At 38.8% G+C, this 13,123-nt stretch overlaps 1 protein-coding gene across 6 annotated transcripts in view; it reads right to left on the reverse strand.

Annotated features, from left to right (window-relative positions):
* The window catches only part of dgki (diacylglycerol kinase, iota), a 104,175-nt gene that overhangs the window by 52,641 nt on the left and 38,411 nt on the right, over positions 1-13,123 (reverse strand). For all 6 annotated transcript variants that reach the window (XM_085436225.1, XM_085436227.1, XM_085436226.1 and 3 more), the window contains exon 2: positions 1,063-1,171. In XM_085436225.1, coding sequence (XP_085292351.1) covers positions 1,063-1,171 — 109 coding nt within the window. The remainder of the gene's footprint in view (positions 1-1,062; positions 1,172-13,123) is intronic.

Consider the following 13,123-nt stretch of genomic DNA (forward strand, 5'->3'; position numbering starts at 1 on the left):
GCTCTATTATTTTCTTTTCTTTGTCATGTTTTTTTTTTGAATGGCTTTATTGTACCATAATCATAAGAAAAAAAATCTGTTTCAAGTCTGCAAAGTTTTTGCACAAAAGAGTTTATGTAAGTAAAAAGAAAAAAAAACCTTCAGATGATTCATATGATTTTACAGCTTGGACCCAGAGTAATCTGATTTTATTAAATAAAACTAAATGGCAATGGAAGATTTGAAAGAAAGAAGGTGATAAACAATTTGAAAGAAAAACAACATGGAAAAGATTTTAAATTATTTCATGATTATAAAAAAAATTATCTGCCTGCTTCAGTAATACTATTCAAAACTGTCTCATTGGTCTTTTTGCTTTCAGATTAGGTTCAATTCACATTGTCATCCTGGTGTATCATCAAAAAAACTGCTTCAATTATTTTTATCATTGTTTTAATGCATCTTTGACTGTTTTTGACGATTGTTTACTTGCCGTGCCACACACTGCACAATCTGGTGAATATTGCAGATTCATTGTTTTAATACCTGCTTTCACCAGATCACAAGCTCAGGTTTGGAGTGGCGCAACTGGAGACAGGAAAACAGGACTTTTTAAAAATACATTTATTGGGTTCTTTAACAGCATTTTTGACAATACTTTCCAATTCATGTTGACATTTCCTTAAGCATTAGCACTACATTTAAAACCCAAAGTGTTTTTAATCTGGTGCTTTTGAGTCGTGATTCATGTTTCTTAAATATAACCTATTAAATGTCGAATAATAAACCGCGTCACAAAGTCGTGACACATAAAAGTTTCTTTCCCACGCTGAGATAGAACGGCATTTTTCTTGTAAGGAATTAAAAAAAGGAAGGAAAATCAAATTACTGCTTTCCATTTCCACATGAACATATGGCTGTTGAAACCAGTCTGCTAACAAATCTGTTGGCATAAAAATGCAAATGTCGACAAGTGAATCAGCCAGACAGAATAGGGACAACACAGACTGGGACCAGGAAAAAAATGTCATCATTGTTCAGATTCACAGTTATATAAAATAAATGTGCATGTGCATTTCTGACCGTCCAGTCCACACAGGTACGTAGTTCCTTGGTGGGGCCGTTGGACGCAGGAGGAAGCGAGGGCTGAGGTGGGCCGAGGTAATGGAGGCCTGAGCGGGAAATCGCTTTCCTAAGAAACGGAAGGAAACACACGGTTATCATTGTCAAGATACTTCATAGTTCTCGGACTTTTCAGTATAATTTAGTACATTATTCATATTAGGAGGCTGCTTTCAAGCGGGCTCAGCTGGAGATATTTGAGGTGAACCAGGAACAGCTTGGCGGAGAGACTGCCAGAGCCACTTTGGGGTGACGAGAGAAGTCGCAGACAGATCTGTTATGTCAGAGGATGAGTCAGCAGTCATCTCTCGCAGACGCTCGCCCCATTATACTTCCTGTTGCAGTTTTCTTAAACTGACTCGAGTACATCTTTATCCACTTCAATTGTCCCCGACTCTTTCATCTCATAGCTCATCTATCTTCTTCTGCAAGTACACAGTACAGTCACCCACATGAGAGGGCCCATCTGTCTACATCTATTAACTGCTGATCTACGCAGACACCTCTGCAGTCTCACTGGCTTCAGTCAATGCAAGAGAAAGCAAAAAATAAATAAAAAAATAAATTAATTAAAGTGAAAATATGAAATGAGTGCTCTCCTTCAAGTTAAATCTGTGGATTTGTCTTTTTAAAAGACGAGACAACCGGCCTGTTTGAACAACAGTGAATACCCTAACGTGTCTATTAAAGATAAAGACAAAGTGTCACCTTTATTTGCAAACCACACCCACAGAATGCTGTTTGGCATGGCTTTTTATAGGCACACCAAGGGACTCTTTAAAGTGTTATGACCGGGGCTTTCAAATTCACACTAAGTTGGTAAAAATGAGAGAAGTTAATCATTTGGCATGAACAAGAAGTTTAGTAAAGGAGATGGAGATGCCAGAAAATTTGTTTGACAAGATTAACTTAACTTCACAAAAGTGATGTAGTTACTGAACTTTATGCTTTAATGTGTATTTCCCACCCAGTTGGCAGGTGGTTACCTGCTAACAGAAGAGAGAGAACTGTCACTGTGGCTAAACCTGAACCAAACCACATATGAGTCTGGGCTTTTAGGAAAGGGCAAAAGAGTACTGCTGTAAAGGAAAAGGGTGTGCTCCAACACTACGGCAAAAAGAAAAGAAAAAAAGAGAGCTTTGTAGCTCAAACGCAAAAAAGTTACACACTGACAACTCACTGCTTGATTTCTGATTAAACTATTTATTTATAACTATTCATTATATTAAAATATACTACAGTAGAATACAAACTATTGCAGATCAGGAACATTTAAAACAAATCCTGAGTTGAGGCGATGAACAAGATGTTTATAGTAACTAGTAATTATGGGCATTACCAAAGGTGTGTGGGTGTGTGCATGCGTGCGTGCATGCGTGTGTGTGTGTGTGTCAGTGGAAAAGGAGTATCTGACCCCCTGTTGAAAGTTTCAGTGGCCCTCTGTCTAAAATTATCAGCCAGGACAAAGAGGAGTCCACTTACACACCCTGTAACCTGATGACACACACACACACACACACACACACACACACACACACACAAAAAAGTGCTCACAGCCCCTGAGATAAAAATAGCACACTGTGGATGACCGGAAATGAAAGGACGTATGGAGGCCGGACATATGCCGCATAAAACAGCGACCACACACAAATACCAGCGAAGTCTAACTGATTAAAGGACCTCGTTATTTAAGGCCTCATTTTTACACTTTTACTCCTCGTTACTCACAAAGTTCTCCACTCAGCTCTGAGGGCACTGCAACACAGTAAGTCCATTAGAGGAAGTAGCACATGCAGCGAGACTGAGCAAACCCAGAGTTTTACTGGAACTGCTTATTCAGAAGTGAAACGAAAGGCAGAAAGCGAATATGCAAACATTTATCAGGTTTAAACAAGTTTGTGTTTCATTTTGTCTGCTGAGGTCGGACACACATTTGTTTAGGGACAATGGTGCGTTTGATGCTTGCCGAAACCAATTTTAAAAATCAACAAGAAACGAGAAATGAAAACGAAAAATGTTTCATTTTCTGCTGATTCACGTTTGACCTACTGCACCTATCAAATGAGTAAACAGGGTTTCTAATAAACTGGAAGTCAGACATATTGCTGGTGTTCACCACCCCTCATTTCTCAATGTTTTGTGAAGAAAATGGGTGTAGTGCAACCGTGAATGGAAATACAGCGGAAGGCAAAGACTGTTTGTACAATCACTTTAAAGTCAGTATTTTGTGTAACCACCTTTATTCTTCAACATAGCCGAAACTCTGAGGCCGATTTCCTGTAATTTCCTTAAGTAGTCTTCAGGAATAGTTCTCCAATAGTCCTTCTTCCTGAAGGACAATGAAAAGTTCTTATTTGGATGTTGGTTGCTGTTTGATGATCCCACACTTCTTCATTAATGTTGAGGTCTGGGTTCTGGGGAGGCCAGTCCATGACTGATTATGTTCCACTGTCTGGTTTTCTATCCAGGTATGCTTTTACTGTATGGTATTGCATCAAAATCTAACAGTACTCTTCTATGCTCTGTAGGGAAAACAAATATTATGCTAACTATGCCAAAACACTAAAATTTTACATAATTTAATGCCTGTCAAACATTGGCGTTTTTCAAAGATGGTTGGAGTGGAATGAAAAGCAGTGAAAAAGCAGTCACTGCTTGCTGTAAAGTGCTATTCCTCAAGACCACTTTACAAAATTGCAAGGAGGTCTGGCTCCTTGGAAACTAAATATAAAGACTTTTGTACAGTAGTGTTCACCTGCACATTTGGACAATTGTGTTCATATTTCTCTGAGCCAGAAACACAGACAAAGGAAATCTTTCCTAAGCAATGCAACAACTTTCTGCAATGCAATGCATCATCTGAGAGCAAATGACCATCAGTTAACATTTCAGCCCTGTACACTACTTTAAACTGTGCATACTGAGCCATTATAATGTCACCTTAGTTTTTAAATTAACTTTGTTACTTTTTACTAAAATTATTAACATGTCTTCCTTCATATAAAACTTTTTACATGAAGTGTTGTATTTTATTCAAATTTGTACTTAAACGGACTGTTATTACATTGAAGACTTGTACTGTTTGCTAATTTTACTCTATGATTTTCTACTTAATTGAGCCATTTTCTGGGATGGATGTGCCACATATACTTTTTATGTAGACAGACCTGCACTAAACAAGATGACACAGAAAAAAAAACAAGACAGAGGGAAACACCAAAAAACAGAAGCGAGGATAAAAATGAAAGTAAGCTCGAAAAGTAAATTCCTGAAAGAATTTCCAGAACAGCAAATACATTAAAACAGGAACCCAAAACTCAAATACACAGCACTCTAGCACCATGAGCTCTTTCTTTAATAAATGCTGCTGTTACTGACGTTAGCGAGTATCGCTATCACAGATGACAGCCAAAACCAGGAAAATCAGATCCTTCAGAGAGACACAAACACATTTAACCCTGCCGCTTACTGCCGAGGATTATTGTAAACTGATTATGAGTAGTGTGTGTGTGTGTGTGTGTGTGTGTGTGTGTGTGTGTGTGTGTGTTGTTCATGGAGTTCTTACTCATAATGAAATGACCCTGAAATGAAAGTGTGTACCTGAGAGGGGTTTGTTGTCTTGTTTTCTCCTTTTGGGGGGGGGGGGCTTGTAGCCAGACAGACAGAAGTAGTAGTACCCTTAAAAAAGGCCCATTAGCATCACTCTCTTATTCAGAGGTCATGGGCCACCATTACATTTGAGTGAGTCCTAATCTACTAAAAGCAGACAGGATCACAGGAATTATAGCTAGCTCCTAAAAATCTAAACATAAAATGAAAGTGGTCTCTGAAACACACACACACACGGCATGCCTGACTTGGAGTTATTTTAAGCAAATTTGTCCAGAAAAAGTCTGCAGAAGCCCATCAATCTGAAAATAAATCTTCCTCAAAAGCAGTTAAATAAACAGGAACGACTCCTCAACACTGCAAATCCAAAAACAGGAAGTGTCTAAAGTAAAGACAAAAATCAACAGAGCAATTCACTGCACGGTTCACCCTGACCTGCAGAACTTCTAACATAGTTTTATTGCACTTGGACGGTTTTCACCCTCTTCAGTTTGAAGCACCAGTAGAAAATGATCCTGTATTATTACACCAAAAGCTACCCAGCAGTAGACAAATTAAAAACATCTCTACCTACACCATGAAAGTCCCAATATAATGGATATGATTCTACTTAAAGTACCTCAAAGAAATCTACTTAATTTTATTATTATTTATTATTTTCTTCCTACTTTCGCCAAGTGCTTTCTCATACTGGGTCATGATATCTGAACGAGGAGTTGTCTCTGTATTATTGAAGGGTCTTTACCTTACAACACAAAACGCCTTGATGCAAACAATAAGTTATCGATCACAATAATAATCCTCCTTTCTAACATTTAAACCTTTCCTATTCAATGTGACCCTAAAATTTTGACTGAACCTATAAACTCATCAGCAAAGTGTTGCTGATGTCATGGACACAGGCTGTTTTCCCCACACACCTCTATAATACAGAAGCTTTTGGGCATAAGAATGCAGGTTTAAAGCACGCACATCTTTTATGCTCATGACTTTGCAAGTTTAACAAAGGAAGAAAAGCTGTAAAATTATCAGTCAATATAAAATTATATTTTTGCCCAGTGCCCGTCCTTAGTAGCTTCCAGTGGAGATATCAAACTTTAATTTTGGACGTCACTTCTAAAAACTTGGAAAAATCTCATTCCAGTTCTAACACCACCTACTCTTCCTCTCTTCTTCCTTTCCTTTTCACTCATTTTTCCCCTTCACCATCTCTCCTCTTTTTTCTGAACACATCACTCTTCTTCAGTCCTCCTCCTCCTCCTTCCTCTCTCTCGCTCTGCTTTGTCATTGTGCACATCACCTTCACTTCTCTCATACCTCCCCCTCTAATCTTCCTCCATTCTCCTCCCACTGCTTCGCTCCTCCTCTCCCTCACGCTGCTGTCATCCTCTGCCCCCCTCCTCCTCCTCATTTCTCATCCTCCCTTCTTGTCTCATCTCCTTATTTCCAGCCTCCTCCTCCTCTTCCTGTAGAGGTGGGTTGTCGGCGTTGCCACGACAACGGCACAGCGGGAGCATCGGCAGCTCATCCAGTAATTGTATTGGTGGAGAATCTGCGTGTTGTGTGTGTGTGTGTGTGTGAGGAGCGTGTTTCAGCAACTTTACAGTAAATGCAGTTAATTAGACAGACACCCCATCACCCTATGTGGGATGACAGTGTGAATGTGGACACAAAGTCATACACATATACCGTCTTCAATACACAGCCCACACACTGAGGATGATGTAATTCGCCAAATGTTTTCTAAATACGGATCCTTTGCATCCACCGAGGGATCAACAGTTACTACAGCAGGAACTGTTTATGTAGTTTTTTCACTATTCCAGTGATTAAGGTGGGAAGAAGATATGATTCTCGAGGTGGGTGGTACGGATGATGTACAAGCCTACAATGGTTAATTTTCCTCCATAGCTGCAGTCATTTAACCAGTTTCTGAAAATCACTGTGTGGCCACAGAGGCGAGTCGTGCCTGTGCAACACTGCTCATGATCAAAGCTAAAGTGAGAACAAAAGTAATAGGCACAAAAATAAAAAGGCAGCTGCAAGTGGGAGGAATCGGGCTTAACATCTTCGGACTCCAGAAGATGTTGTGATTACGTGGGAGAAGCTGGTTAACAAAAGAGACAACTGCACCAGTGTGGGTTTACTCTGAAGTCAGTTTCTTTGCACAGACTGAGTATAATTGGAGAGAAATCCAAATGTAAAGGTTTACTTTTACTGAGAGCAACCACTTATTAGATTGTGTAGAAAAATGAATAAATATGCTTCATTTATTTAACTAATTGTGCCAATCCTAAATGTTAAGATTTTCCAGTCATGTCATAAGCCTTTTATACAGTGATGTTCTGTAAGGGGTTATCTTGTGAAAGGCCAGAAGCTGAAAATGTCACATCACTGTCTAGATTAGATGTGAATATATAATACATAACAGATTGTTTTTGTATAACAAACAGGTACTGGCCATAATCCAAGGTTAGTTTGCACCTCAGACATGGATTAACTTGCAGAAAGACCAAAGTTAAACTTACTTATATATTGATTGCTTACTTTAAAATCATCACACTGAATCCTGTAAAGGGGATGTGAATATTTTTATGAGATGCCACTTCTGTGGTGAATATTTATATATTGTTTATTATGTAGATCAGGGGTGGGGGAACTCAAGGCCTCAAGGGCCGGTGTCCTGCAGGTTTTAGATGTGTCCTTGATGCAACACAGCTGATTTATATGGCTGCAGGACACTGACCCTTGAGGCCTCGAGTTCCCCCACCCGCGATGTAGATGATGTATTTTAGGTTTACTTTGCATTTTTGTAAGGTTTACACTTTGTATGGATGTTACCCTGACCAGGTTTCCCTTTATAATAAAGGGACTTTTGTTAATACTTTTATTTAACCAGAAAGTCCCTTTATTGTGATTTACAGTGATTTAAAATTACCTCACGGCACTGCACACAAAGAGGGACTTCCAAACCAAAATAACCAATGTCAAAATTGATTTGTCTGACTCAATCAACTCCCACTGATGTTGGAATATAGTTTTGCAAGCAGCTACTGCAGATTCTTTCTGTATTACTTAGACTGAAACAATATAAAGGCTTAATTAATGATAATAACACTGATATTAGTAGTAAGTTGCACAGCTTAACATTTCTACCACAGTCCAGTCTTTTATTTTAACCAAAAGAAACCGGCATTATTTTTGTTTCAAGAGAAGCAATGAATATGCCATTTCCAAAAAAGGAGTTGCCAGTGGTTGGTTTAAGAAATGTTATTATTTTCAGCTTTGTTCCTGTTATATATGAATACCAAGAAGTTTATTTTTAAGAACAGTTTCATACTTATGAGTAAGATCTGCATTTTAAACACAAACCCGACAGAAACTGACAAATAAATTGTTAATACTGAGAAACAACTGAGGAGCCAATTATTTCCACTAATTTCACAACTTGAAACATTTTCTTAAAAACATTAACTGTATATGTGGAAACGAGACACATTACACTTGAGTCGTTGCTTAGATGTAGTTCCAAGTGAAATGTTAAAGATGAACAGCTCTCAACCGTTATTTTACAGCCTACTTTTACAGTGTACGTTAATCTACACAATCACATTGTTTATTTTATAAGCTTTACATAATAATACTTTGAGCGAGTGGTTTATTGTTATATTGTTGTTTTCTCTATAAACGTGAAGTTTTTGTGTAGAATCAACAGGTACAGTATCACAAAGATTTCCTGTATACTTACCACACTGAACGTTTCTCATTATCCAACAGGAGTTTAATTAAATATATATATATTTATATTATTTTAAAATGATATTACAATTAAACAATTAAAATTTGTCCTGAACAAGTAAAACTCACAAGAGCGTAAGTGATTTTATAGTTCTCCTCTCATTGGGCTGTTCATGATTTATGCCAAACTATTATTCAGCATCAATATAAGTTAGGCCCACAAAAACAAAGAAAGCTCATTTTACTGTAGGTCATTGAAGAATTCAGCTGATGTTTTGTTGTTGTGACTATTTACAGTTAAAAAATACAGAAATACCCCACTATGACTGAGTGTGCCCACACTTTTGACTGGTACTATGGTATTTTTATAGTTGACTTGCCATTAAACTCCAGTCACTAACTACATTCACTGTGAGCTACTGTAAAATTACCTGTATGTCTGCAGTGCTATATTACAGTGCTAAAAGAATGAAAAGCTGTTCACATTGTTCAGATGAAGCTACAGGCAGAACTTCAAACATCTCAGTGGCTCCACTCACCTGTAGCCAAAAATTCGATGGAACCAGCGCACTTTTTCCCCCCTCCTTCTCCTTCCTGCCTTTGCGTGGGTTTCAATATTTATCATTATTATGCTGAAAGGTTTTCTCACTTACTCTGTAACTAATGCTTTCCAAGATAACAGAGAAAAACATCCCAGTGCAGACTGAATCACCCAGAAGTTGTTTCCTTACACACTCACAGCACGGCTCGGGTAATTATGCCAATCAACGTGACGGGTAAGAGAGACCTGACACCAGACATCTGAGCTCTGTACTATGTGACAATGACCGTGTGTGTGTGTGTGTGTGTGTGTGTGTGTGTGTGTGTGTGTGTGTGTGTGTGAGAGAGACAGGCAGGATGTGTGCGTTTTGATCGAGTTACTATTAAGTTATGATGTAACCACAAACAGCCAAAGTAGAGGAGATAAAGTTCATGAAGCAAATTAATGTAGTGAATTTAAATTTCTTACAAAGACGCACCAGCGAGTGTGAGAGCAGTGGTATCCGATGAACTATGACACTGGATCCTCTGCTCTCCTTTAGCCTCTGCCTCTTTTTTCTACATCAACAAACTTTCAAGCACATAGATGAGGATAACCAGCACCAGAGTGTCTTCAGAAAGTAATTCAAAGCAAACCAATCAGTCAAGCATCACATTAAAGTATTTGCGCGTCATACATTTTTCTCTACCCCTTTCTGTTGGACTTGTTTATGCTCTTTATCTTCTCACTGTCCCCTAACCCCCAGCTGGTCACAGCAGATGGCTGCCCCGCCCTAAGTTTGTTAAGATGGAGTTTTAACAGATCTCTTCCTGTTAGAATTGAGTGCTTCCTTCCCACTACCGCCAAACACTTACTCATGAGGTTCAGCTTACTTGCGGTTTGCATTACGCGAGTCATCCATCCTCACATGCACAGACAACAACACAGACAACAGAAAAGGATAATACAACCTAATGAAGAGGCAAATAAAGAATTCACACAGCATTATGGAAGATAACAAAACCATGATTTGTTTATCTGATCGGTAGCTGCTGGACTAAAAGCCTTAAGAAACTGAAAATTCACTGTGCAAAGGTTGCTGCCAAATGAAAAAGAAAAAAACAAATCTGACCAGCCAGTTTGTAACTGTGTGTAACAGAGAGACTGGGTTCAGCTCCAGCTCTCCGCTCAACCTCCACTCAGACCATTTAATACTTTGAGTTAGTATCTTTTTATTTCTTTTGAGTAATCGCCTTTCTTTAAACCTAACCCCGGTCTTATATACTACAAGCAGAAACTTTTTCAGACTTTATCCTTCTCTCTGTGCACCTTGGATTAGTAAAGGTTGTGCCAGAAACCTCTATTCTGTCTAAGATTTTACAAGAGCAGCTAGCTTTAAAGTCAGACCTTCTACCAAAATGTCTGTAGCTGCTGTCTTTCTATTACATGTACTTCACTTTAAAGCCACACAATCACAATAAACAACTCATCTAAAGTTTACTTTACTTCATCGTCTTTTCAGTAAAGCCTGCTCTAAGGATAAGCAATCAAGGTTTCCCTTTTTTATTCATTGCACCACTTCTGCAAACAAAACAAAACAAAAAAAGAACAGATAAAATCGGTAATTCTGACAGCATAAGTGTTTTTTTTCACAGGACTGCTAATATTTCAAAATAACCAATATATCATTTAACGATATAGGCAAAAAGTTGTTGGAAGGGTGTTTAAACACTTTTCTTTTCTCTTATTTTCCTGCCTGTCTCCTTTCCCTCCTTACTGCCCTCACAGGTGAATCTTCTCTATTTTTGGAACATTACATAAGAGGTAACCTGGCAAGGGCAACTTGAGAAACACATGCAGACACACAAATGCATGAGCTCATGCTTAGATATGCACGTGCACACACACACACATCACTCTCATAAGGAAAGGAGAGTTGAACTGAGTGTTCGTGCAGCTCAGAGTTAGACCGATGTGGGGATTTAAAGGCCAAGAAGACCAACCTGCTTTATTTTTATACTGACAGAACTTAACTCTTGAGAGTGCAGGTTAAAAAGAAAAGTTCAGAAACGTCTTTAAAAGATCAATAAAAAAAATACGAGTAATGCTAATTAAATTAATCCATGTTATGCAACAATATAACACAAAATATCCAAACTGAAATGCCAAAAAAAAGGCTTCACTGAAAGGTCAACTCTCACTCTGTGCGTGTGCAGCAGGCTTTTGTAAGTTTAACATTGCATCACAGCTGCTTTTCTAAACTATCTGTGATGTCAAAAACCAAACCTCCCCAAACAAAGACACTGAAGTCTGGCTCCACAAAATCTGCACAACTGCACAAATCAAATCTGATGGGTATTGCTCATCATTTAGTACAATTTTGCCATCGAGTCAGGTACTTACTGAAAGCTTTGTGAATTTACAGTGAATTTCCTTGAACTAGAATTAAAATGTAAAAACAGCTAAATAAATGTATAAATCAAGGCGGACGTGGTGGGAAACATGAGGTAGGGAACTGAGCAGAGATTAATGTGTGTTAATCTCACAAATTGGGACGCAATCAATGCATTATTGGATCAGATATCATTCGGATCTCGACTCAGACAGCTCGATCGGGCATTAGTGACAACAAGCCGATCCATTTATTAATTCAATCCTATGAACTGGCTGCTAGCAAGAAGCCAACAGCTTCATATTTGCCACGCCAACAGCTTTTCTTTGTAGCTGCAAAAAATAAGAAATCAATGTTTTTCTGCTCATAACTGCAGCTTCGTAAAACAAAAAAGGAAAAGAAGAGAAGCTGTTTTTTTTAACTTGCTATATCTAAATGTTTGATGTAAGTGGTGATGGGTGTCCATATGAAAAGTCTCTCCTGCAGGTTATTTATTCTAATGGTAATGCTAGCAACACTTGTCTTATCCATTGATTGGCGATCAGTCATTTTTTCTATAATTATGTTGTTCCAGAAACAATCCCATCAGGAAAAAGTTTGGATCCAACAAGTTCCCTTCTTCCAGCGACCATTCTGATCACTTCCAAAACCTTTTCCTTAGGTGGCTAAGTTTAAAAGTGAGTTTTTCCTTCCCACTGTCACCAAGTGCTTGCTCATATGGGGTTGTTTTATTGTTGGGGTTTGTAGGGTCTTTACCTCACAATATAAAGTGCATTGAGCCAACTTTTGTTTTGATTTGGTGCAATATCAATATAACTGAGCTGAACTGAACTGAAAAGGCAAACACTGGTCCCCGAAAGCCCACAGCCTCCATTGCAGGATGCCTGTAGGTACTGACAAAGATGTGTAGAGGCCCAGGAGACTTGAGTTGTTTGGAAAAACTTGCATAAGGTGTCACAGCAGACTGAGTGAGGCCTGACACAAATCCAACTATGAGCAACTTCAGTCCTGAGAGCTGCATAGCAAAAATGAGTGTCCTACTCTGGAAATACCATTGGGTCATTCCATGAAATATCAGTGAGTGTCCTACCATCAGAAAGACTTTAACCCTTTTACATGGCGTGATGCATAAACAATTCTTCACAATGAAGCTCAAAATATTCAACAGTGGAGTAACAATGAGCAAAAGTGGCATTCTGTATGGCACAGAGACGCTGCAGAATGCCAATGAAGCAAACACCAATTGTGTCTTTTCGCAACTTGTCAAACTGCCAGTGTTTACAGTAACTTCATCACTTTTACTGTCATCACTTGGTTTTTATTATAAACCCCCAACAAAGAGGTGAAACTCATCACAAACGGGTACACAATGATCTGTGTGAACATGCTTCGCGTTACAGGCTTAATGTGCGCACAAATACACAAGGATGTAAAAACATAATTTAAACTGAGCTCAAACACTGACAGTTAAGGACATCTCAATCCTGCCAGCCTGCCCTTCATTCACTATCTAACAAATGCCTGCTCTATTCTGCTGTCGCTCCACTTCTGTTTCTTTATCTCTCTCCTTTCAATCTCATCCCAATTTTCCTCCCATTATTCTCTCCTCCACTCTCTGCCTCTATGTGGGTCACTGTGAAAAGCTCGTACATTGCCTCTGGTGACACAGCATGCCCAGCTCGTGTGCACGTATGTGTGACAGAGACACACAAATGCAGGCCTCAGGTAAAGGCGTCCGACAGATTAAAGTTGATCACCACATG

This window comes from Copadichromis virginalis, linkage group LG17, assembly GCF_057382275.1.
Source record: "Copadichromis virginalis isolate Kocher_CV1m ecotype Utaka linkage group LG17, C_Virginalis_male_GT1.1, whole genome shotgun sequence".
Taxonomy (NCBI): Eukaryota; Metazoa; Chordata; class Actinopteri; order Cichliformes; family Cichlidae; genus Copadichromis; species Copadichromis virginalis.